This window comes from Bos javanicus, chromosome 22, assembly GCF_032452875.1.
Source record: "Bos javanicus breed banteng chromosome 22, ARS-OSU_banteng_1.0, whole genome shotgun sequence".
In the NCBI taxonomy this organism is placed as follows: Eukaryota; Metazoa; Chordata; class Mammalia; order Artiodactyla; family Bovidae; genus Bos; species Bos javanicus.
This window is the reverse complement of record NC_083889.1, coordinates 51,755,181-51,779,938: the sequence shown is the minus strand read 5'-3', so window position 1 is coordinate 51,779,938 and position 24,758 is coordinate 51,755,181. Positions and strand designations below refer to the sequence as shown.

The window sequence follows — 24,758 nt, the reverse complement described above, 5'->3', positions numbered from 1 at the left end:
CAAGAGGCCATTGTGATGAGAAGCCCCTATTTGCCGCCCTCAAACAGCAACAAGTACCCAGTGTAGTAAAAAAAAAAACCACCCAGCTCTTCTTCCATGTAAGTCTTCCTTCCCAGTAGACCTGAAGTGGGTATTGGGGTATCCAAATGTTGGGACAGAGGTGGCCACAGGGCACCTCAACGGCCCTTTGTGATCCCGGAGATCAGGCCCCAGAGAGAAGTGGCTTACTTGCAGGTTCCTTTCTGGAGAGGTTGATCCAGTGAGTCACCACTGACTCATGACCTTCCTGGACAAGTGCCCTCACATGGTTCAGTGTGAGCGGCAGAGTTGTCAAAACCAGAGTTACAGATGAATACACACAAGATGGAGAGACTTAGGTGAAGTTTTAAACATGAAAAACAATTATGTACCTTCTTGCTTAGGAAATAAGTCATGCTGGTGAAGGATAATGGTTAGCTCAAGGATAGGGGAAGACTAGAGGGTTTATAACCAGGCTGGGATAGGCAAGGGACTTCAGCCATGCTGTTTATTCTTAAGCTGTGTGTGGAATATGAGTGTTGAATTATTTTTTATACATTCTTATGTCCTCTGAAAATTCTTACCTGAACCAAGGCATCATGTCTGGCACACAGGTGGCCTCTTTTTTTTTTTTTAAATGTGTGATTTTGCCCAGGGTTTTCAGTTAACCAGCCCTCAAACTTGTGGGTGCCCACTGTTTACTACATGAAAACTTTCTCCAGGGAGTGCTTCCAGCTCTAACAAGCAAAGTTCAGAGGGTGAGAACAGAATCCCACCGTGATGGAAGCTTAAGATGAATGTAGATAAGGCTGGGGTTATATCTTAGCACATGGGCTACAGTTCAGATTTCATTTTATAGGCAATTAAATTCTCAAGGAAGAATAGTTTGAACTGCTGCTACTAAGTCCCTTCAGTTGTGTCCAACTCTGTGTGACCCCATAGACGGCAGCCCACCAGGCTCCCCCATCTCTGGGATTCTCCAGGCAAGAACACTGGAGTGGGTTGCCATTTCCTTCTCCAATGCGTGAAAGTAAGAAGTGAAGGGGAAGTCGCTCAGTTGTCTGACTCTTCACGACTCCATGGACTGCAGCCTACCAGGCTCCTCCGTCCATGGGATTTTCCAGGCAAGAGTACTGGAGTGGGTTGCCATTGCCTTCTCCAGTTTGAACTAATTATTCATTTTAGCAAGGTGACTGTGACAACAGGCCAGATAGGAGACCAGCTGGCTTTTGCAATAATACAGAAGTACTGCCTGCTAATTTATTTTTGGTTGTGCCACATAGCATGTGGGACCTTAGTTCCTTGACCAGGGATTAAACCTGTGTCCCCTGCAGTAGAAATGTGCAGTCCTAACCACTGGACTGTCAAAGAATCCTCTCAGATTAAATTTAAAAAGCAGTGTGTGGCATGAGGTGAAGAGACTGGCTGAGTAGATATTGAAGCTGTGTGATTGGCAGAAAAGTCTACTTAGTCTACTTTTATATGTCTGAAATTTCTCATTAAAAAAGGTAGGCATCTTATAGAAATCATAAATATACACTGACATGACAAGTAAAAAAACCTTAATTACCAGAATGGATAGTTTGTCTTGGGATAGTTTTTCATAAATGAATAAAGGGCTGTCGCTTCATATAAACTGGGTAAAAGGTAGGTCCAAGGAAACTAGCAAATGATACAGAAATAGATGTTGAAGAGTTCTAATAACACTTCATTGTGAAAGACTGAGAAAGCATATCTAAATTAACATTTAATATGCTTTCATTTTTTTTTTTTTACCAGTTTTCACTTTTTTGGGTAACTTTCTACTTTGTATTGGGGAATAGCAGATTAACAAGGCTGCAATATTTTTGGGTATTTTATATGCTTTTAAATGTGTACAAATAATATAGTTGTAGATATTGTGGATATTTAACTATTTTCGCCATGCAACTTAGCTTGTGGTCTAACTAATCAGAACGTTCAAATCTTCTCATTAGGAATATGGGGTCTTATCTTTGGGAAGGTACTGCAGTATGGGATGGGTTAAACTGACTACAGCCATGTGATTTTACATGTCGTTGAAAATCACGTATATATATATATATATATATATAAGTCTCTTTAAATGTATGTGTATATATACATACATACATATGAGGGTATGGCAGCCCACCCCAGTATTCTTGCCTGGAGAACCCCATGGACAGAGGAGCCTGTTGGTTAGTCCATAGGGTCACAAAGAGTTGGACATGACTGAAGTGACAGCATGCACACATACCTATATATATACTCTATAATAAACAATAGTGTGATAAGAGTTGAGTGGACAGTAGGGTGGAAGTGTTTAGACATGAAGTATCTCTCTGCATAAGTGAAAGAAAGTGAAGTCGCTCAGTCGTGTCCGACTGTGACCCCACGGACTGTAGCCTGCCAGGTTCCTCTGTCCATGGGATTCTCCAGGCAAGAATACTGGAGTGGATTGCCATTTCCTTCTCCAGGGGATCTTCCCAACCCAGGGATTGAACCCAGGTCTCCTGCATTGCAGGCAGATGCTTTGTCCTGAGCCACCAGGGAAGCCTGGGTTAATAAACCATCCGGGAGAGGCAGTGGGGAGTCTAGTGCTCACGCTGGGGATGTGTTCTCCCTTCCAAATCTTTGAGCACATTAACAGTAATACCCACTGGACTTTGGTATCACAAATTTCCTAACAAATCGTCTAATAACTTTTTTTTTTTTTAAAGGTTGGGATCAAGCTTCTACTAAAGAGGCAAACCAGAAGGGAATTGTGTCTGAAGACTGAGGGAATGGTCCATTGTTTAGGACTCCACACTTTCTCTGCTGATAGATCCCAAAAATGGTGTGGCTTGAGGTGGGACCATGGGTGAAATATAAAGGAATACCAATTCACTGCTATCCAGGCTCCACTCTGTTTTGTAATAGACTTTTGCTCCAGCTGTTATCCACTCTGGCAGTAGCCCCCAGCATCACACATCCAAGTTTTTCTGGTTGCATGTGGGCCCATAACTCACCATCTGCCTGATTTCCTTCTGCAGTATCCTCTCTGGCTCCTTCAGAACACAACTGAAACTCCTATCTCCTTTACACTGGTCCCCCCTCTGGCCTGTTGCTCAATCCTATGAATTAATACATCTTGTCAGGGAATGTCAATAAGTCCAGGCAGGCTTTTCCTATCCCCATCTCATCTTGTAAATCAATCTGAATCACAAGTTTGCTTCTGGACTCAGGGGAGTAACTGAAGGTCATCTGGCCAACCTTGATGTCAGGCCACATGACAGCTCTTTGGCATCTTGAGAAAATGTCACTGCCTCTAGCCAGTGCTTTTAGCCAGGTGTGGTCCCAGGTCTTTAGAGACTCACAGTTCCCTTTACATCCATCATGAAGCAGGCAGAGAGCATGGGTTCAAGATTGTTTTTATTTTCAGAGCCTGCAACAGTTGGTTAGCAATGCTAACTGAGCTGGTATGATCTGAAGGCCATCCCACCTCCCTTTTCAGGCATTCAACCAACAGAATCCCTACAAACAAGATTGGAGACCAATTCAGATGGGTCTCAGTGTGTGTGGGGGTAGAGGCCTTCTGTTCCCCTCCTCCCCACATACTTTTTCTAACAAGATTGTTTTATAGTCAAAAGCAACTCAAACCCATAACATAGCAACCAGTCATCTCCAGTATCACTGATTTCCTCCCCACCCCCAGAACAGGAAGCTGAGGCAAGAGGGGAGACTGACTCTTGAATATAAGAAAAACTTGGCAACACCCCGGTGGAGCAGAGATGGTGAGGAAGCCAGCGCCTAACGGTAGGGATGAGCAGGTGCCAAGCAGCCCTGTCCAGAATCAATCCACTCAGCCCCAGCTCCTTGGGAGGTGTTCCTTTGAGACCCCCACTTCTGTGGGGTGAGATGAGGGACAACTGGTGACGACCCATCTCTCCCTGTCCCTCAAATTAAAACATGATAAACTCAAAGTTTTACCTTCAAAACCCACCAGGCTGCTGCCTCCTGAGAAACACACTCTGTAGTCATCTCTGCCAGCACTCACTCCTTTCTAATGCCCGGGACTTCCAGCCCCTCTCCCCACCCTTGGGGGGCCCAGCCAACACTGATTCCATACTCCTTGACTCATAAAAGGGCTATTTTTTTAAAAAAACAGAAGCTGTCAAAGAGTATCGGAGTAATGAAGGAAGACACTCAAAAGTACACTCCCTTCCCTTATCCTACAGAGCACCCCCATCCCTGCCCCCCGACACTGGGATACCTATTCTGTACGTTCCAACACTGACTTGGGGGTGTCCCCACAGAAGCTGCCTCCAGTGCTTTCCTGATCGTGACTCTTGCCCAGTGACGTCACAGGGAGCTAGGGTGAGGAAGAGCAGGGTCACTCCCCTCCGGTAGGTCTCAGGGGCCTTCGAGGTAGGTCTGGGAGATTTAGCTTATGTCCTGAAGCCGAGCCTGAGTCCGGTGCCTGCTCCCACCAGTGTCTCAGTCCTTGGCTGTAAATAGCAGCAGCCCCAGTACTGCAGTGCCTCCCGGGGGAGACAGACAGAGCCCCTTGTTCTCTGTCCCACAACTCATGTCCCTCTTCTTCCCCTTCCTTTATTCTTTTTTTCTTTAAAAATCAAAGGCAGAGGTACTCCCCCGGGATGATAAAATCCTACCTAGGATGGCAGTATTCTAACTGAAAGAAGCAATTAAATAAAAGTCTCCAGGAGTTGGTTTTTTTTTAAAAAAAAAAAGAAAGAAAAGAAAGTGATTGGTGAAGTTGAATAAATTAATGATGTGGGCTAGCCCACAAAGACCTGTGCTTCCCGGGCCGTCTTTGGTGTCTGGCCAGCAGCGTCTGGCAGTCTTCTCTCCGTCTCTCCCCTCAGGAGACAAGGCCAGTGCCCAGCGAGGCCGCAGGGGGCCCATCCAACCATGGGGGAGGAGGAGGCAGAAAGCCCTGACTGCTGCTCGGAACCCTGCTGCGGCACGTGACAGCCTTGGCTGAGCGCCCTGCTGAAGAAGGACGTCTTCCAAGGACGGAGACGCGGCGGGAAGCTCTGGGCTCCAACCTCGGGAGGGTGGGAGGTAGGTTTAAGACGTGGAAGCCTCCGCCCTTCTCTCCAAGTGTTCCGCCCTTCTCTCCGCGCCGCTGGCCCCTTTGCTCAAGTTTCTCTGCAGCAAAGAGGGGAGTGGGGAGGGCGGGGAGGCTGCCACCGCCTGGCTGCAAGGCCCTCAGAGCTTCTTCAGGCGGCTGTACATCTCCCTCTTGCTCTTCTCCCCGGCCCAGGTCCGGCTCTTGGTGCGGAATTTCTTCAGGTCTTCTTTAAAGTCCTCGTGGTGCATGGGCCGGTAGCTGGGGGGCTCGCAGTGAGACTGGCAGGAAGACAGGACAAGATCTGGGAACAGTGGCCTCCCACGCACACTCCTGCTCCCTCCCTGCCGGGAGCCACAAGGCTCTGCTGGGGTGGGGTGGGGGTTGGTTCTAGGCCCCTTCTGTGCTCAGGGCAAACCCCCAGACCCTGGGTAGGAAACAGCCATGACCACCAACTAGGGGGTGGTGACGGGTGGCCTGTGCCCTCCAGAGAGTCCATCTCACCTGGCATTTCAGGAAGAACTCCTTGTATCCGCCCTTCAGGACATACAGCTCTGGGTAGTGGAGTTTGGGGTACTCGTTACCGAGCCGATCCCTCTCTCTCACGTATCGGCACCTGTAAAGGGGAAGCAGAGCCAGAGTCTGATTAGCTGTGCATGGTCAAAGCGGTGCTCCTTACACATCTCCCCAGCTTGACCTGCACTCCTGCAAACAGAGCCCAGATGTAATTTCCTCTGCCACCCGCGACCCTCAGGAACCCTGCTCACAGCCAGTTCCAAGGCCTTGTCTTGGAAGGCGGACAATCTCCTCCCCACTTTCCAAGTTAAACAGTGTCTTGATTCCCACCCAGCGTCCTCTCTGCCACCACCACCACCGATTATTTTAAATCTGAAGTGATGCTTTATTGTAGTTATACTTCCACTTATTTTGGTATAAAATTTATCTCTGTAGTAAACTATAATAGGGCCTTGGTCATAAAAGCTTGTGTATTAGTGGGGGCAGGCGGCGCAGTTCTTTTCACCTCTAGTGTGGCAATAACCTGAAAGTAACATAACCCCCTTCTGTGAGAACATGGATTTGACAAGTGTTTGAAAGCATCATGTTAAGTTTTGCTGAGAAGACATCACGCTTTCCTGGCATTTGCATAAGGAGTCACCACACTGTCCCTGAAGGATGTCACCTGAGATCAGCAGCCCCACAAGCAGAGCTAGGGGCAGTGGGGGAACCGAAAGAGCCAGAGTTCAATTCAATATAAAGGCAGGCTGAACGATGGGCCGAGCCCAGCAGTGGCCAGGACTCACTGAGGAGTGGGGGTGATGAAGCAGATGCCCGATCCCTGGGGCATGCTGCAGAGGGAACACCAGAGTAATAGGCTGGACTGGGGAGGCCACAGAGCCCTTCTAAGCCCTTAACAACGGCCGTGGTGCAACCATTGGGTCGAGCCTAAAACTACACTCCAGGAAGCAGTTCATGAAATCAACTGACTGCTCAACAGGTAAGGATTTAAGAAACATCTGTTACATATGAACGATACTCAGCCCACTCACATGCGAGGGCCGCGCTCAGAAGAGAACTCGCAGTGGAACACCACGATAACACGCTTGCCATCCGTAGGTACGATAGGCTTCTTGAGTAAGAACTCTTCAACCTCCTCTTCCATGTGCAAGTTCACTGCACCCTGTGAAGACACCAGAGGCTTAGGTCTCACGCTGGCGCTAATGATTCTTGGAGACTGGTCTTCATATGGGTGCCTCAAGATTCTGTTATGCCTGTGCGCTGTATGAGTGGCATTTGTCAATGTAGGGACTTTCAGAGAGTGGCAGACCCAAACACTGTCTTTAAATTACCTCTTAGTGTATTTCAACGGGCTTCCCAGGTGGCACTAATAGTAAAGAACCCACCTGCCAATGCAGGAGACGTAAGAAACATGGGTTCAATCCCTGGGTTGGGAAGGTCCCCTGGAGGAGGGCATGGCAACCCACTCCAGTATTCTTGCCTGGAGAATTCCATGGACAGAGGAGCCTGGTGGGCTAGGCTCCCCTCATGCAGAGGTCACAGAGTCGGACACAATGAAGCAACTTAACACACACACACAATGTATTTCAACCCAATGGCTTTCTTCCTGGGCAAGTTACACATGAACTGTTCCAACACCCACTTCACCAGACAGCTTAACTCAACTATAAACGTAAGAGGCATCACTAGGCCTGGCCCATGTTGCCAAAGACTGGCTTCTCCTCACAGGTTCATGCCCAGGCATAGAAGTCAGTGGGTACCACCTCGAAATCCCCGACAGTGATGGCGTGGGGGACAAAACAGGGCGCGGTTTGCTGTATGATTAGTGCACACCAGGGAGCATTCTTTCAGTGCACCAGGAATCAAATGCCTTTTACACCCACTGCCTCTTTTTACAATTCTCATAAGCAGCATGTGAGCATTATAACAAGCAGCCAGGTATCACCCCCTCCTTTAAAAATAAAAATAAATCACAGATACTGTCTATAGGGCTCCTGCTATGCCTCCCACAGTAGCAGAGCTTACCCACAAGCCCCCAGAATCTATACCTTGATGTGGCCTCCCTCATATTCATATGGGTATCGGCAGTCGATGATGACAAACTCTTTAATGAGGTTGGCAAACTTGCCATTCAAAACAGATGTAATCTGTGGAGAAAGAGCCAAGGAGAGTCACCTCTGGCTGCCAGGAATGACTAGATCCCAGTATTGCACGGGTGGCAGATCCCCAAAGGATAACTTACAATTTCTGGAGAGATGTATTTTAAATCCTGATGCTTTCCAGCAACAGTATGAAAGAGGTAACCCTTAATAAGAGAAAGAAATACTTAGCAAATCTGAAAGCTTATAAAGGCAACATTTATAGTGCTTGCCTTCCTGGTAAAAGTCAGCTTAAACAAACAAACAAACATGAATCTAATAGAACGTACTCGTTATTTGTGTAAGCACTTCATTAATATCCTAAGACTGAATATTCATATGGCCCTATGAGGCACATTATCCCCATTTGTAGATGTCAAAACTAGGCCCCTTGCCCAAAGTCAGCCAGCAAGCAAGCCAGACCTGAATCCAGACATCTCAGGTGAATTCCTTTATCGCCTGCTTTTGTCAGGAACCCTCATGTCAGCAGCCAGACTGTGCTCACCACTTAAAAAGGACACAGCGAGGAATGACTTCACTGTTTACTGAGCACCTGACTTTTGCAGCATGGCGCTGGAGCAGACACTGGAGGTGGAATAAGTGAGACCCACCCAGCCTTGAAGGGGGAAGATGGGCACACCAGCAATTACGAGAGTGACTGGCAGAGTCTAGTGCTCACCCAACCCTGTGGTCATGTGTGGGGTCATTTCAACAACCAACCAATAGCTTCAATTCAGATGCAAGCTTTTACCAGCGAGGACACACCACACCCAGGTCTTGGCCTGCTCTTCCCTTCAGACTAGAACTGTCTTCTATTTTTTTTGGCCATGCTGGCATGTGGGACCTTAGCTCTCAGACCAGGGATTGAACCCGTGTCCCTAGTGTTAGAAGTGCAGTCTTAACCGCTGGACCCCTAGGGAAGTCCTGTCTTCCCACTTATCTCTCCTACCTGGCTGAAATGTCTAGCCCAGCCCCAGAGCTTCCCCAATCACCCAGTTGACATAACTCTTTTATTTCTTAGTCTAATGCTTACACTGCACTGATGTTTACTTCAATTACCAGGTGGTACATGTCCACGTGGCATGTCTTACCACATGTTAAGTGTCTTGAGGGAAGGAACTGTGTCTTGCTTTGGAATCTTTGCCTTACACATAGTAAGTGTTTCAGTAGATGTTAGCTACATTAATATGTAAAAGACTGGTCTGGGGACCTTCAAGTTACACATGGCTAAACAAGTTACTACTGACACAGGAAGGTGTCACATTTGACCACAGCGCAAAGGTGGATAATTTGTACCAGGCCATCAGCAGACCTTCCTCTGGACCTCCCTGGGGGCATTTTCCCACAAGGACCATGCTCCTATGGACAAGGGAGAAATTTAGTCTTCATCTGGGACATTCTAAGATGACTTTCTTTTTTAAAAAATTAATTAATTAATTTAGCTGCACAGACTTAGTTTTGGCACACAGAATCTTCAATCTTTGGCATGCAGAATTTTTTTATTGTGGTGTGTGGGATCTAGTTCCCTGACCAGGGATTGGACCCAGGCCCCCTGCGTTGGGAGCATGGAATCTCAGCTGCTGGACCACCAGGGAAGTCCCCTAAGAGGACCTTCTGACATACAGACTTATATACAGCAAGGCTAGAGTTTCATTGCTGCTTCTTTACACTCTTCTGTAGCACTGTTCCCAGAAAGACTGGGTTTTGGGTTGGTGTCCAGGCTCCCTACGTGAAACCTCTGATCAGCACCAGTAAGGTCTACAGTCCCCAAGAAATGGAGGTATACCAGATTATGAATGTTCCTTTTTTTTTTTTTTTAATTTCAAACTGTGTCCCCTCGGTGGGGGTTGGAAGGGAGGCTACATAACCCAGGAGCCACTTCAGGGGAGCAAGGCTGGAGGGGGTGTTAGGTACCTCCCCCGTCCTGCATCATGATGCAGTTCTGCTTGCAGTTACCTTGGAGAAGTCTCCTATAAGGTCCCTTGGGTCATTATCCAAAATGTTCTCAATGGTCCCTTTTGGGGAAGATGCTAGGGATAAAGACTGATGATGTAGAATCTGTAACAAACCAAAGGTTGAGAATGAGACCAGGCTTTAGAATAAAGGCTTTCTCCTTTTTAAAAATGGAAGATTAAAATTAGTTTTAAGTCTACAAAAAGTATTTCTCAGCTGTACCCACTGAGACGCTCCAGGGGTACAGTACGTACCCCTTTGTCAATGTGTTCCCTAAATACTACAGTTGACCCCTGAACACAGAGGTTAGGGCCACCATTCCGCATCTCCAATTCAACCAGCTACAGATCATGCAGTACCATAACATGTATTTACTGAAACCAGAGCTTTCTGACTGAATCCAGGCTGGGACAAGAAATGTACAAGATAAACCTGGAACACCTTGTCATTAGTAACAAGGAAGTGCTCATATTTCAAAGAGCATGTCAAAAGGGCTAATTATGGAGAAGTCGAGATATCTTAAACAGTACACAAAAAGCACTAAACATAAAAAGACTGGTAAATTAAAACATGTTTTAAAGAAATCAAGAAATTCTGTTAATCAAAACAACAAGATGAGGTAAGAACAGGCAAGCCAGAGTGGGCAGATAAATAATTCATCTCAATAAAAGATTCATCTCTTAATATATAAAGCATTCTCACAAGAGATAACCCAATAGAAATATGGGCTAGAAAGGTGGTTGGGTAATCGGAAAATCTAGAAAAATGACTATCAGAGAAATGTAAAAAAGATACTACAACAGGGTTCCCTTTGATGGCTCAAGTGGTAAAGAACCTGCCTGCAATGCAGGAGACACAGGTTCGATCCCTGGGTTAAGAAGATCCCTTGGAGGAGGAAATGGCAACCCACTGCAGTATTCTTGCCTGGAAAATCCAATGGAGCTGGCGGGTTACAGTCAAGAGGGTCAAAAAGAGTTGGATACAACCTGAGCACGCACATGCCCATGCTACACACTCCCCAGGACGGGTAAAAGTAAAGGGATGGACACCACCAGATACTGGACTCTCACACTGTTTTGAGTACAGCTGGCCCTTGGTATCCCTGAAATTGATTTTAGGAGGCCCGAGGATGCTTATATGGAATGGCACCCAGTACAGCTGGTGCTCAGTGGTGCTCAGTAGCCATGGGTTCCAAAGTCAGTTGAAGGGAGACCCCAGATACAGAGGGTTGACTGGACAAACATTTTGGAAAGTTATATGACAGTGTCTACTAAAGCTAAACATATGCCTAGCCCAGGACATGGAGTCCACAGGAAAAATGAAAGCGCATGTTTAGAAGAGAAACAGCACAGATACCATCAGCTAGAATGCTTGATGAAGACAAGATAAGTCTTTTCAATAAATGGTGCCAGGCAAATGGAATAGTCACATGTGAAAGAATGAAAATTAGGCCCCTATCTTACATTGTTCACAATAACTCAAGATGGAGTAAAGACTTAAATATGAGACAGGAAACTGTTAAACTCCTAGAAGAAAACACAGGAAAAAAGTTCCTTGATGTGGGTCTTGGCAATTTTTTGGATCTGACACCTAAGGTACAAGCAAGCAAATCAAACTAAAAAGCTTCTATCCATTAAAAGAAATGATCAACAAAATGAAAAGATAACCTACATACAGAATTGGAAAAAAAATCTGAAAACCACATTATCTGGTAAGGGGTTAATATCCAAAATGTAAGGAATCCATACAACTTAATAACCCCCCCACCAAAAGAAACAAAAAACCTCCCAAATAAACCAGTTTTAAAAACAGAAAAGGATCTGAATAGACATTTTCCCAAAGGTACACACATGGCCAACAGGGACATGAAAGGATGATCAATATCCAGACTACAATGAGATATCACCTCATGTCTATAAGAAAGACTGTCATCAAAAAGACAAGATGGGGCTTCTCTGGTGCTCAGTGGTAAGAATCCGCCTGTCAATGCAGGAGATGTGGGTGCGACCCCCAATCCGGGAAGATCTCACGTGCCTTGGAGCAACTAAGTCTGCGTGCCACAGCTACCGAGCCTGTGCTCTAGAGCCCGGGAGCTGCACCTACTGAAGCCCGAGGGCCCTAGAGCCTGTGCTCTGCAACGAGAAGCCACCATGATGAGAAGTCCACACACAACTGTAGATTAGCCCCTGCTCACTGCAACTAAAAAAGTCTGAGCAGCAACGAAGACCCAGCACAGCCAAACAAGGAAAAAAAATAAAAAACCTAATTATAAAATGAATCACTTAAAAAAAAAAAAAAAAAGACAAGAGCAATTCCCTGGTGGTCCACTGTTAGGATTCCACACTTTTACTGCCTAGGGCCTGAGTTCAATCCCTGGCAAGGAAACTAAGATCCCCCAAATCCATGGAGTGGCCAAAAAAACAAAAGACAAGAAACAAGTGTTGATAAGGATGTGAAGACAAGGGAACACTTGTACAGTATTGGTGGGGCTGTAAAGTGGGATGGCTGCTATGGAAAACAGTATGGACGTACCTTAAAAAGTTGAAAACAAAACATATGATCTAGCAATACCACTTCTGGGAACATATTCGAAGGAAATGAAAACACTATGTCAAGAGGTATCTGCACTCACATTACAGCAGCATTATTTATAATAGCCAGGACATGGAAAAAAGTGTTCGCTGACAGACGAATGGATGAGGAAGCTGGGATACACATTCACACAATGGATTATTATTCAGCCATACAAAAAGAAGGAAATCCTGCTATTTGCAGCAACATGGATGGACCTTGAGGGCATTATGCTAAGTGAAATTGAAGTCAGTCAGACAGAGAAAGACAAATAAGTATATGACATCACTTGTACAGGGAATGAAAAAACGGAAAACACACAATGCTAACCACTACCACAACCATCAAAACAAAAATCAAACTCATAGAAAAGGAGATCAGATTTGTGGGGTTACCAGAGGTAAGCAATGGAGGAGAGGGCCGGATGAACGTGATCAAAATGTACAACTTCCAGTTATGAGACAAGTACCAGGGATGTAATGTGCAACATGATGACTATAGTTAGGTCGGATGTATGGTGTATATGAAAGTAGTTAAGAATACATCTTGAGTTCTCATCACAGAGAAATGAACTAAAATACTAAGTGACAACAAAAAACACTATAATCAATGTTGTGAGACAAACCTAAAGTAGTCCTAAATAGGTCAGGACACAAGAAAAAAAAAACCCAACCAAGGGAAAAAAGCTATGGCCCTACTCCAGGACACAACAGCAAGTGGGGAGCTTAGACTTCCACCCTTGCCCAGCTGTAATTAAGTGTCCCAATCTCAACCTCACTGGGGTGGTGTTGGTGGAGGTCTAGAAGGGAGCTTGAACTTCCCACTCCTGCCCAGCAGCCATGAGGTCTGACCTACCTAAGTGGCACATCAAGGGAGGCTGAACTTCCGTCCCCCTTTTCCTGCAGTATCGGAGTACTACTAAACAGCAGTTACACAGCCTCATAATATCCAAAGTACACAGATACAACTGAAAAAAATTCTCGTCATATCAAGAAGCAGGAAAAATCTCAACCTGAATAGGAAAAGACAATCAACAGGAAGCCACACCAGACACAGATGCTGGAACTACCTGACAAGGATTTTAAAGTAGCCATCATAAAAATGCTTCAACAGGCAATTCTGAACAAGACTGAAACAAATGAAAAATAAAAACAGCCAGTCTCAGCAAAGAAAAAGAACCAAACACACATTTTAGAACTGACAGATACAACATCTCTGAGTGAAAAAGAAGCTGCAGAACTAACCTCCTGGGGCTTCTCTGGACTAGCTGCCTCTTCCGGACTGGCCCCAGCCACGCTTTTCCTCCGCTTCCTGCTTCCACCTGGGGACTCCTCTAGTGATCGGTCTGGTCTTTTCAACATTGACCGGATGGTAGAGCTACACGACGCTGAAGGGGAGTCAAACAGCTTGCAGCGATTGCCCTTTGGGGAAAAAAAGAGACTCGTGTTTCATTAAAATACATTGATTTGAATGGTAAAGAGGACAGACCAAGGACTTCCGGGGATGGTTTAAGATCAAGCCATTCTAAATTGGGCTTCCCAGGTGGTGCTAGCGGTAAAGAACCTGTCTGCCAACGCAGGAGACAAGAAACTGGGGTTCGATCTCTGGGTCAGGAAGATCCTCTGGAGGAGAGCATGGCAACACACTCCATCTAGTATTCTTGCCTAGAGAATCTCATGGACAGCGGAACCTGGTGGCCTACAGTCCACAGGGTCGCAGAGTTGGACACGACCAAAGGGACTTAGCACACACCCTAAATTAGGAAACAGACACTGTCCATTTATCTAGTCCTTGGCACACAGAAGACACTGAGACCCTGGTGTTCACTGAACATGTTCAAAACCTGACACTGGATACAAATGAGGAAGACTACCTATGCCCTGAAAAGCCTACCTTCTGCACAGGGTCAAAAGTCAAAGGGTTCCTGATAGTCCCCAGCAAGTGTTACCTTTCAGCCAGGGCCACACTTCTGGCTTCCTCTTCCCCTCTACTTTATTATTTGTACCTTGCTCGAGCAGCTTGAATAGGTTTTAACAGCCCCTCTAAATCCAGAAAGGTATGAGGCAGCTGGATTATACTATATATTAGAGCCAGTTAAGGGCATAAAACAGAGTTGAGTTTGAGTTTGCAGTGGGCAGGGGTGCCTTCAAAACTATTTAGAAGTCATTCTCTCTGCTTGGCTGTTTTTCTTTCTGGACTGTACCAGAGCATTTTAAATTCAAGACTTACAAAGCCAAAGGAAATATAGGAAGATGTGCTATAGTACTACTTTTGAGGACTACTTTCTCGGGGTTTGAGAGCAGCCAACCTGAGTAGTGGTAGAGACAGTCTGACTTCAGCAATCTAAACTCATCTCAGCCCGTTCACAACTCAGTGTTCTCTGGCTGGGCTTTTCCTTCTACACACCCTGTGCCCCTCTCCCTCCGTGAAGCTCCCTTTCCAGCTGATGCTAACATTTCAGTGTCGCCTCTTCTTTTGAAATGTCCCTGATAGTTTGCAGCAAACGTGTCCCAGAGACCAAGGGTTTTCCACTTATTTTTTCTGAAGTTCATTTTAATAGGATGTTATTCAGAAAAGCAAGATTACAGGTTTTTTTTGGTCTGTTTGTTTTTAACCTAGAAGAGCTGGAAGCATTTTTGGAAAGAGGGTCTACTGCTTTCAGTAAGGTCTCAGAGGACTTGTAAGCTCTTCAAGGGCAGAAACCCCAGTTCTGACTCAGCCCCTGGCCCTTATGATGAGTCTACTATGTTTGTGAAACTCCACTGTTATGAAGGGCCTACACATACTGTTTCATGGTTTTTACATCCAACTTATAAAACTGAAAGCCATTTTCTAAGCATTCTCACACTGTATATATTAATAATGTTATCTTTCAAAAGGACTTAGTAAATCTGGTCATACCATTTTATTGGGGTGGTCTAATCTCTCAAAGCTTTGCACATTAATCTACTAAAATGTGTAAGTGGCTTCAAGACTATAATAGTTCATTTGTTCCACATTTATAGTTCAGGGGCATGAATTAAAGATGTATTCAGCGTCTATACATATACCTAAGAGTGTGTAACTGTATGTGTACTATGATAAGAGCTCACTTTCCCTGGATGTTTACATACATGAGGATGTATGTAAAGGCACAGCCTTTGAAAGTGTGCCTGATGGAAACAGATGTCTGTAGTCTACACAAGTAGGTGGGTATTAAAACAAAACAAAACACCCTTGAAAAAACAGCATACATCAACACCAGGAAACACTAGTGACCAGTCAAACAGGCCCATAGGCTCAAACGCAGAATCTCAAAAGAAACAATTTAGATTCCTGTCACTCCCTCCAGACACACTGGAACTTACTAGGTTACTAGTTCTTCTCATGACAAGGGGAGCTGTCCAGAGGCTGGCCATGCAGGATGGGGTCTCTTCATCATTCTAAACAAAGAAAAACTGTGTCATAAAGGTCCAAAGGTCCATTAGAAACAACATTAGTTAAAATGTGTTAGATTTCTTCTTGCAGAATACCAGAAAGGCGTGAATAGGAAGTCTTTTAAGGGTTAATGCCTCCCCTCTCCACAACATTTTAAGGTCAAGAGAGTAAGAGTGATGCTATCTGAGCACAGCTAAGGGAATGCCCCTGAGGGGCCATGAGGAGCCACTGGTCTCCTCAGCTTTACATCACATGGCAGCTATTCTTTCAGTCCCTGATTCATTCCTTCCAGGAAAAAAAAAAGAAAAAGATTGTCAGCTCCTGCAGGGGAGGAAGGATCACATCAGTGTTTTCTTTGGAACACCTCCATAGAATTTAATCAGGCTAGAAGCAGAGTCTCAATAAGTTCCCAACAGATGAATAAAAGCATCAGCCACGGCTTCCCCTGGTGGTCCAGTGGTTAAGAATCCTCCTTGCAATGCAAGGGACACAGGTTCAACTGCTGGCCTGGGAAGACTCCACATGCTGTGGAGCAGTTGAGCCTGTGGACCACAACTACAGAGCTCGTGCTCTGGAGCCCACGAGCCGCAACTACTGAAATCCATGCGCCTAGAGCCTGTGCTCCACAAGAGAAGCCACCACAGTGAGAAGCCCGCGCACCGCAACGGAATAGTCGTCCCAGCTCACTGCAACTAGAGAAAGCCCAGGTGCCACAACAAAGAACACATACAGCCAAAAATGAATTAAATAAGTAAATGAAACCTTAAAAAGTATCAGTCGGTTGGGGGATCACTGTTCTTTTTCAGATGACGGCTCTCCAGGGAAAGTTAGTAAAAATGGATCAGAAAGCACACACTCACACCATACCTTCAAATTGTCTCCATCAAGAAGATCCATGAAGCCATCATCCTCATCAGACAAAGTGGGAGTCACAGGTGACTGGGGCATAAAAGGAATGGAATTCCCTGGTTCATTGCCATCTCTTTCATTTGAGGAAAGCTAAAAGACAGAATTCATGGCTTGTTAATAATCAGCTTTGATTTCTCTGAATGGGTTACTAGTTTTTATGAGGAAAATATACCATATTCGTTTTAAGAAGTTTTAGCAGCTACAAATCAAAGGAAAATAAGACCTAAGATTATAAATGAACTGATATCCACACACAGTTCTGAGTCAAGTCAGGCCAAGTAGCCTTCACAAAGAACTCTCCCCAGGAGCAATCCACCTCATGGTGGGATCTGGGGCTAGCCTCCAACGAAGGGCAAGGCTTGTTTTTTCTGAGGATTATTACTGGTGAACAGGGATCAGCATGAGGATAGTGACAGATGATAATCTGCTAAAATGAGGAGGGGTGAGAAGATACCAAGTCCCTGTGGAGACCACAAAACAGACTAGAGAAATGTTTTTGTAACTCCAGTTCTGACAGAGGGATATAAAGTCTAGAAAGTTTTAGAAAATCCATCCTTGTTCTTTAGACTCGCATTTAAATGACAGTTGCTCAGTTTTAACTGAGGAATTACTTGTGCCAGACACTGGGTGTGCTGCTGTGTGCTTATTTGCTAAGTCGTGTCCAACTCTTGTGACCCCATAGACTGTAGCCTGCCAGGCTCCTCTGTCCATGGGATTCTCCAGGCAAGAATACTGCAGTGGGTTGCCATTTCCTTCTCCAGGGGATCTTCCCAATCCAGGAATCGAACCCAGGTCTCCTGCATTGCAGGCAGACTCTTTACTGACTGAGCTATGAAGGAACCCCTGTTTTCAGACTGGGATATAACCTTTTATGTATAATTCCATTTAAGCCTCACAACACACTAAAGGTAGTTAATCCTCTATTTTCCATTTTTATTTAACAAATCAGGAAACCAATGCTTAAGAGAGGTTACCAAGATTACACCGCTCACTTGTTTGACTGCAAAGTCCAAGCTTTTCTGCCCATTATACTCTCCCTAGGAGAAACCATTCCTGGAGTCAAAATAGAGTATATCTCATTAGGCAATCCTATCTTGTTTTTTCAGTAGAACTCCCATTATAAAATGATTTACAGGGCTTCCCTGGTGTTTCAGTGGTAAAGAATTCACCTGCCAATGCAGGAGACACAGGTTCAATCCCTGATCCAGGAAGATCCCACATGCCTTGGAGCAACTAAGCCCATATGCCACAACTAGTGAGCCTGTGCTTTAGAGCCTGGGAACTGCGACTACTGAGCCCACATACCAATTACTGAAGCCCGTGTGACTGACAGACACGATCTCTGTCTACAAGAAAAGAAGCCACCGCAATGACAAGCCCGCACACTGCCATGAAGAATCACCCTCACTCTCCGAAACTAGAGAAAAGCCTGACCAGCAGCAAATACCCAGCACAGTCAAAAGTAAATACATAAAATTATAAAAATCTTAAAATATGTATTTAATATAGAAAATTTATAAAATCCATTCAAAAATCTACCATCTAGAGACAAACACTGTTAATAATGAATTCTTTTCTAGGTACTTTTCAAAGATAGTAAAAAAGTCCAGAGATAGGTTTTTTTTCCTCTTCTATAACAGTAAATCTCTTTGGGGTGGGGTGTGAATGCATTAATCCTCAAGTGACCCTCAAGTTTACTGAGTAGCCTCTTTTCTGGCTGAACCCGAACCTCAGGCCCTAAGCCAGAATGGAAAGCTGTATTTTCAGATACAAGTTCCTGGGAAAATGTGGAAACCAAACATGGTCATTTTGCTCAAGTTGGGCCTCTCTAGTCCACCACCGTCAGATCACCAGTAGGAAATCGGGAAGTAATGACCATCTCTGACAAACAATCCTGGGACAAATACAGTCAAATAGCCTTGTAGGCAATGGGTTCACCGGAATACCTAATAGTTCTTAATAAACCGAGTTTGGTAGAAATCATGCGCTCGCTCCAAAAAAAATCACTCTGGGAAGTACCTCTCAGCACTCAGAAAGCAAGTTTTCAGTAGGACAGATAATCCCACCATACACAAATTCAGAAGAATGACCCAGGATTGACAAGGTCAAATATGCTTTGCTCGAGTCCAGTATTTCAAACACACCACCTCTCACCCTGCTTCTGCCTGTCTGCTCTCCAGACACAGCAGAAACACCGAACATGTAAGTCTCAAAACGTGAGTTTCAAAAGACAAAGTCAAGGTAAAGACAGCTAGAGCTGTTGCAGGGTCTTTAACTCCAGATTTCGGAGGCTTTTTATCTTCCCATCAGGAACTCCCAGGAGTACAAAAGCACATACCATCCGAGCTGGGGCGGAGTTCTGCCTCTGTGTGAAGACATCTTTACCCTCCTCCAGTCCGTGAACATGTAGGCAGCCTCGAGATGCAGGTCTTATTGGCTTCTTAAACTCAAAGACTTGCTGCAAGACAGTATGCATGAGACATCATCCACTGTCTGTGAAAACCAGCCCTAGGGTCTCAGCTATAGCTCTGGAAGGCAGGCAAGAGAGCGGGTACTAATCACCTGTCTCCACACCCATGTCTCATCTAATTCAATGGATCTGTGTAATTAAGAATTTCAGGACTTCTTTGGTGTTGCAGTGGATAAGAATCCGGCCTGCCAATGCAGGGGACATGGGCCCTCCAGTCTGGGAAGATTCCACATACCACGGAGCAACAAAGTTGTGCCGTGCGCCACATCTACTGAGCCTGCGCTCTAGAGCCCATGAGCTGCAACTACTGAAGCCCACAAGCCCAGAGCCCGTGCTGCACCACAGGAGAAGCCCCCTCAGTGAGAAGCCCCCACCTGCTGCAGCTAGAAAGCCCGCACGCGGCAACGAAGACCCAGCAGAACAAAAAATAAAGTAAAACAAGTATTTTAAAGATTCTGTCAAAAGCTAACTTCTCTAATCCAAGTACTAACCAGGTCTGACCTTGCTTAGCTTCTGAGACCAGATGACATGGAGCACGTACAGGGTAGCATGGCCACAGACAAAAGCTAACTTCTAATTACAGAACTTTTTTCTTTCACCACAAACACTTTATTTTCTAACAAACACATGAGTATTTGCCAGGTACACAAGACAGAGTTAACAGTAAATCAACAAAAAATAAAAAAATAAAAGTAAATCAACAACAACAACAAACTAAATCAACAGCTTTCTGTCAATTATACTTCAACTAAAAATTTTTTTTCTGAAGTCTAAAGCAATTTCATTTCAATATAATTGAACAGGAATTGAAACTTTTCAGTCTAGACTTGTATTTGAGGACTTTATATTTTCCATTTTCTTCCTACCAATAAGAGACAATTAAGTGGAAAACATTTAATGTTATTGTTTTCCATAATAAAAGCAATGAAGAAAAAACCTAATGGCAACATAACTGTAGCTAACACTGCTGTACGATAAGATAGCAAATCCTAAGAGTTCTCATCACAAGGAGACAATTTCCCCCCTTTCCTTTCTTTTTCTTCTATTGTATCTATCAATATATGAGAAGATGGATGTTAGCTGAACCTACTGTAATCATTTCACAATATATGTAAATCAAACCATCATGCTGTATGCCTTAAATTTATAGTGATATATGTCAATTATTTCTCAATAAAACTGGGGAAAAAAAGATCCTTTTAGTTTATTCAACAACATGGATGAATCTCACATATTGATGAGTGAAAGCCAGAAGTGATAGAACACATACTGTATGATTTCATTTTACTTAAAAGTTTAGAAACACTCATAATTCCCCCTCCCTAAAATATCCACTTAAGAACTTGTCAAGCACAGGTAGTATCAGAGGATTTACTTGCCCACACACACTAAGTACTTTCAGTGCATGAGCTCATCTATCCATCCAATCATCCCCATTTTACAGATGAGGCAACTAGGCCTGTAGGTTAAGTGATGTGCCTAAGGTCTGGCTTCCCAGACGGGACAACTCCAGAGCAAGAGCTCTTTAACCTACGTACGCTATTTCCCCTTCAAAATGAAGCCATAAGCAGGCAACCCTGGGAGAAGCCAAGCTGGGGGTAAGGGGATGGGGAGTGTGGGAAAGAGACCAGGCAATAGTGTAATAATAGCTTTGGACTCTGGTTAAAAGCACTACACAGAGGCAGACTTAGTGTTCCAAGCACTCAAGACAGGAACTCAATTGTTCTTTCTTTACCTCCCTCAGGGCATCCTGTTGCCAAAGGAATCATTAGGAAAGTTCACGGAAGCAGTAGGTTCTGTAAGTAATAAGTCCAGAAGATTCTAAGTATGCGTTGTAGCATTGCAGTAGAGGATGAAGAAAGGGAGAAAACAGGCATGGAAATACAGTAAGAAAGAAGACAGGGAAAGTTGAGCTGATTCACTGAACTCTGCCCTGTGCACAGCACCCTGGCAGGTTTGAGAGAACCCAGGCCAGGGTATTCCTGGGCTTTTGGCTGCCTAACTGCAACTCACCCTCTAAGCTACCATTTCAGCTACCCTGAGATTCCCTGGGATTTGTTGGCTTTGTTCTTGAAAACACTGTCAAGAAGCCTTTTCCTAAACTTTTTACTCATCCCACAGTCAGCACAAAGAGGCAAGGAAGGCCTGCCCAGACCCTTCCACGTAAAGTGTACTTGGATGTAATTCCCCCTAAGAGCCACCTTTTGAGCAACTCCTACCTGCCAGGAACCATTTTAAATGCTTTTCTATATTATCTCATTTAATTCCAACAACAGTCCTACAAGGGAGTGCTACTCCTATTTAAACACAGAAGCCTAAAAAAACAGCTAAGGTCACAGCTAGCAAGCAGTAGGATTCCAATCCAGGTTTCTCTGACTCCAAATACCATCATGACTTTGATAAAGGTTGAGTCTCCCAGAAGACAGCCCTGCTACTTCTCCATCAGCCACTTGTGGGTATGAGCTCTGCCCCTAGGCGAGCAGGTTAATGCTGCACTCACATTTTCCTTGTTCTCATCCTGGTCAATCAGCTGAAAGACATCATGGTCAAGAGAATCAGAATGGCTCCTCTTCAGAGCTGGGCTACACCCCAAGAGCTTCTGCTGTCAAAGTGAAAAAAGGAATTAGGGTACATCAATGAAAATGGAATGGAACCTCAGTTGTAAAAGGGAAAAAAAAATGGTGATGGTAGGTTAGGGAGGCTTAGCTCCTCACAGTGCAGTGGGTAACCAGTCAACGTGACTAGGACTCTATGGCTTTACACCTAACTTCACAAGATCTACACAGCCCTCTCTGCAAGGACTCAGGTACCAAATCAACCCCCAAATAACATCATTTGCATAAAAAGAACCCCCTTCCTGGTTGGAAAAGCCCTCAAGAGGCAACCATTATTGAAGCTGCTTTAGGTAGAATGTTTTGAATGTTTATGAGACAAAGTAAGGAAAAGCAGTCTGTCTAAATTAAGGTTTATGATCAAGGTTACTGGTAGCTAAGGGGCAGATAACAGTTATTAGCTCAAAAGAAACAAGGGAACTAACTTACAGGTAGGGAATTTATTCTCCTCATGGGATTTTCAAGGCTGCAATGAAATCAGAAAGTAAATCATGAGAATCGAGCAAGGAAAGTGGTATTCATATTAGTAGATGCATAGTGTCTAAACTACTGTTTGATGCGGTGAGGGGAACATCAAACATATTCCTGTTTTAGGCAAGATGGAAGAATAGATTTCTGAAGCTGTTATGTTTTCACAAGCAGCCCCATAACTGGGCTTCTAGTGAAAAAAGCCCAGATCATCTCTTAAAATATACACCTTCTAGGGAGTTCCCTGGTTTTCTAGGGGTTAGTATTCCAGGCTTTTACTGCCATGGGTTGGTTGGGTTCAATCCCTGGTTGGGAAACTGAGATCCTACAAGGGAGGCAAAACAAACAACAAAAAAACAAAGTTCTCTTAGGACAATGATGTCAGGAGACAGAGCAAGGGTTTGAGTGATATTAGAACAGAACCCCAAAATTACAGCTAAAATAAAGGAAGGGAAGTTCTGAAAAACTGCTGACACAAACTACTCATCTCAAAAGATACCAGACTTTATAGGATCCAGGAGTCTTATTCAGGACCACTACATCCAGAGCTTCAGTCCAGAGCATGAATTATTTCATTCGAAAAATTATTTTTCTAAGCACAAACATTTAAAGGCAGTGAATACATACTTTTCTTTACTATCCAAGGGCCCAGGAGAATCCAGACAGAAGCCTGTGTGTGGGGGGAAAAAAAAAACAAAACACCTCAGACTTTATTGTTTTGGGCTTCAAAATTACTGCAGATGGTGACTGCAGCCATGAAATTAAAAGATTCTTGCTCCTTGGAAGAAAAAAGTTATGACCAACCTAGACAACATATTAAAAAGCAGAGACATTACTTTGCCAACAAAGGTCCATCTAGTCAAAGCTATGCTTTTTTTCCAGTAGTCATATATGGATGTAAGAGTTGGACTATAAAGAAAACTGAGTGCCGAAGAATTGATGGTTTTGAACTGTGGTGTCGAAGAAGACTCTTGTGAGTCCCTTGGACTGCAAGGAGATCCAACCAGTCCATCCTAAAGGAGATCAGTCCTGAATATTCATTGGAAGGACTGATGCTACAGCTGAAACTCCAATACTTTGGCTACCTGATGTAATAACTGAGTCATTGGAAAAGACACTGATGCTGGTAAAGACTGAAGGCAGGAGAAGGGGATGACAGAGGATGAGATGGCTGGATGGCATCACCGACTCAATGGACATGAGTTTGAGTAAACTCCCGGAGCTGGTGATGGACAGGGGGGCCTGGCGTGCCGCAGTCCATGGAGTCACAAAGAGTCGGACATGACTGAGCGACTGAACTGTAACTGTAACACAACTTATTCATTAAAATAAGTACATAAAACTACTAGTACTGTTTCTTTAATGCAGTCAACAAAGGTTCATGGCTTGGACTTTTGCCAGAATTGAAGCTGAATCTCCATGATTGCCAAAACTTCATATTTGCACAAGTCTAAACATTTTCATAGTATATCTACTCATGCTTTCCTCCTTGCGAACACCATCTTGGATAATAGGCTATGAGGAGACAGAATTTAACCAAACCTCATGACTTATTTACAAAACAGAAGCAGACTCACAGAGTAGAAAATAAACTTAAGGTTACCAAAGGGTAAAGGGGACAGTGCGGGGGATACTACTACTATATATAAAATAGATAAAACAACAAGGTTCTACTACATAGCACTGGTGACTATATTCGATATCTTGGAATAACCTACAATAAAAAAGAACTATATATGCATAACTAAACCACTTTGCTGTACACCAAAATCTAACACAACACTGTAAATCAACTACACTTCAAAAAAAAAAAGTCTTAAATCATGATTATTAATTCAGTTAGAGGTTACCCAGGCTAACTTTCTGTGAGTTCCAACTATGGAAAGGACAAGTATTTGTTTTCTGGAATAGTTTATTTCAAATATTTCATATCCTGTCAGATCATGTACATAATTCAGGGGGTTGGAAAATATTATTATGTCCTTTGACAAGCAAGCATTTATTGCCTTCAACAAGATAACACCAAGTGAGGTGCTCAACTCAAAGGCAATAGAATAAAGGAGATGCTGCTCAGCATGGCCCAGAGCCATCAGGGCCTGCCTAGCACACACCTTTCCTCCACGATGTCTAAATAATCATACAAGAAGTTAGGTGTTAGTGCTCTTGGCATGACACTCTTCCTTACCACACTGCCACAGATGACAATCCTATCCCTGGTTCTTAAGAAGCTTACATCTTAAGACTTTTGCTCTTGCAGTTCTTTACTCTAAAGCATCTGTGCAAATAAACCTTGCCCCAACACGAACTTTGTTGTTGTTTAGTGGTTAAGTCGTGTCTGATTCTTTTGCAACCCCATGAACTACAGCCCACCAGGGTCCTCTGTCCATGGGATTTTCCAGGCAAGAATATTGGAATGGGTTGCCATTTTCTTCTCCAGGGGAATCTTCCCAACCCAGGGATTGAACCCACTAGCAGGTCCTGCGCTAGCAGGCAAATTCTTTAACACTGAGCCACCAGGGAAACTAACATGAACTTATGGTTAGAATAAGATGTACTGGCAGTTTCTCCAGAGCAGGCTCACTGAAATAATTTCATTATACTTCCAATAACTTGAC

The 24,758-nt window shown here is 44.3% G+C and overlaps 1 protein-coding gene across 2 annotated transcripts in view; it reads right to left on the bottom strand.

The window, feature by feature from the left end:
• Window positions 1-2,621: 2,621 nt before the first annotated feature.
• The window catches only part of CDC25A (cell division cycle 25A), a 24,227-nt gene continuing 2,090 nt past the window's right edge, over window positions 2,622-24,758 (bottom strand). Inside the window, exons 3-15 of one of the 2 annotated variants that reach the window (XM_061397655.1) lie at window positions 22,771-22,813; window positions 22,105-22,141; window positions 21,564-21,662; window positions 18,932-19,051; window positions 16,552-16,683; window positions 15,615-15,689; window positions 13,512-13,688; window positions 9,700-9,801; window positions 7,848-7,910; window positions 7,654-7,752; window positions 6,637-6,767; window positions 5,594-5,705; window positions 2,622-5,370 (exon numbers count right to left, since the gene is read on the bottom strand). In XM_061397655.1, the coding sequence (XP_061253639.1) occupies window positions 5,230-5,370; window positions 5,594-5,705; window positions 6,637-6,767; window positions 7,654-7,752; window positions 7,848-7,910; window positions 9,700-9,801; window positions 13,512-13,688; window positions 15,615-15,689; window positions 16,552-16,683; window positions 18,932-19,051; window positions 21,564-21,662; window positions 22,105-22,141; window positions 22,771-22,813 (1,331 nt within the window). In that variant the 3' untranslated portion in view covers window positions 2,622-5,229. Of the gene's footprint in view, window positions 5,371-5,593; window positions 5,706-6,636; window positions 6,768-7,653; window positions 7,753-7,847; window positions 7,911-9,699; window positions 9,802-13,511; window positions 13,689-15,614; window positions 15,690-16,551; window positions 16,684-18,931; window positions 19,052-21,563; window positions 21,666-22,104; window positions 22,142-22,770; window positions 22,814-24,758 lie in introns of both variants that reach the window. The other variant, XM_061397654.1, reaches the window with a different exon arrangement.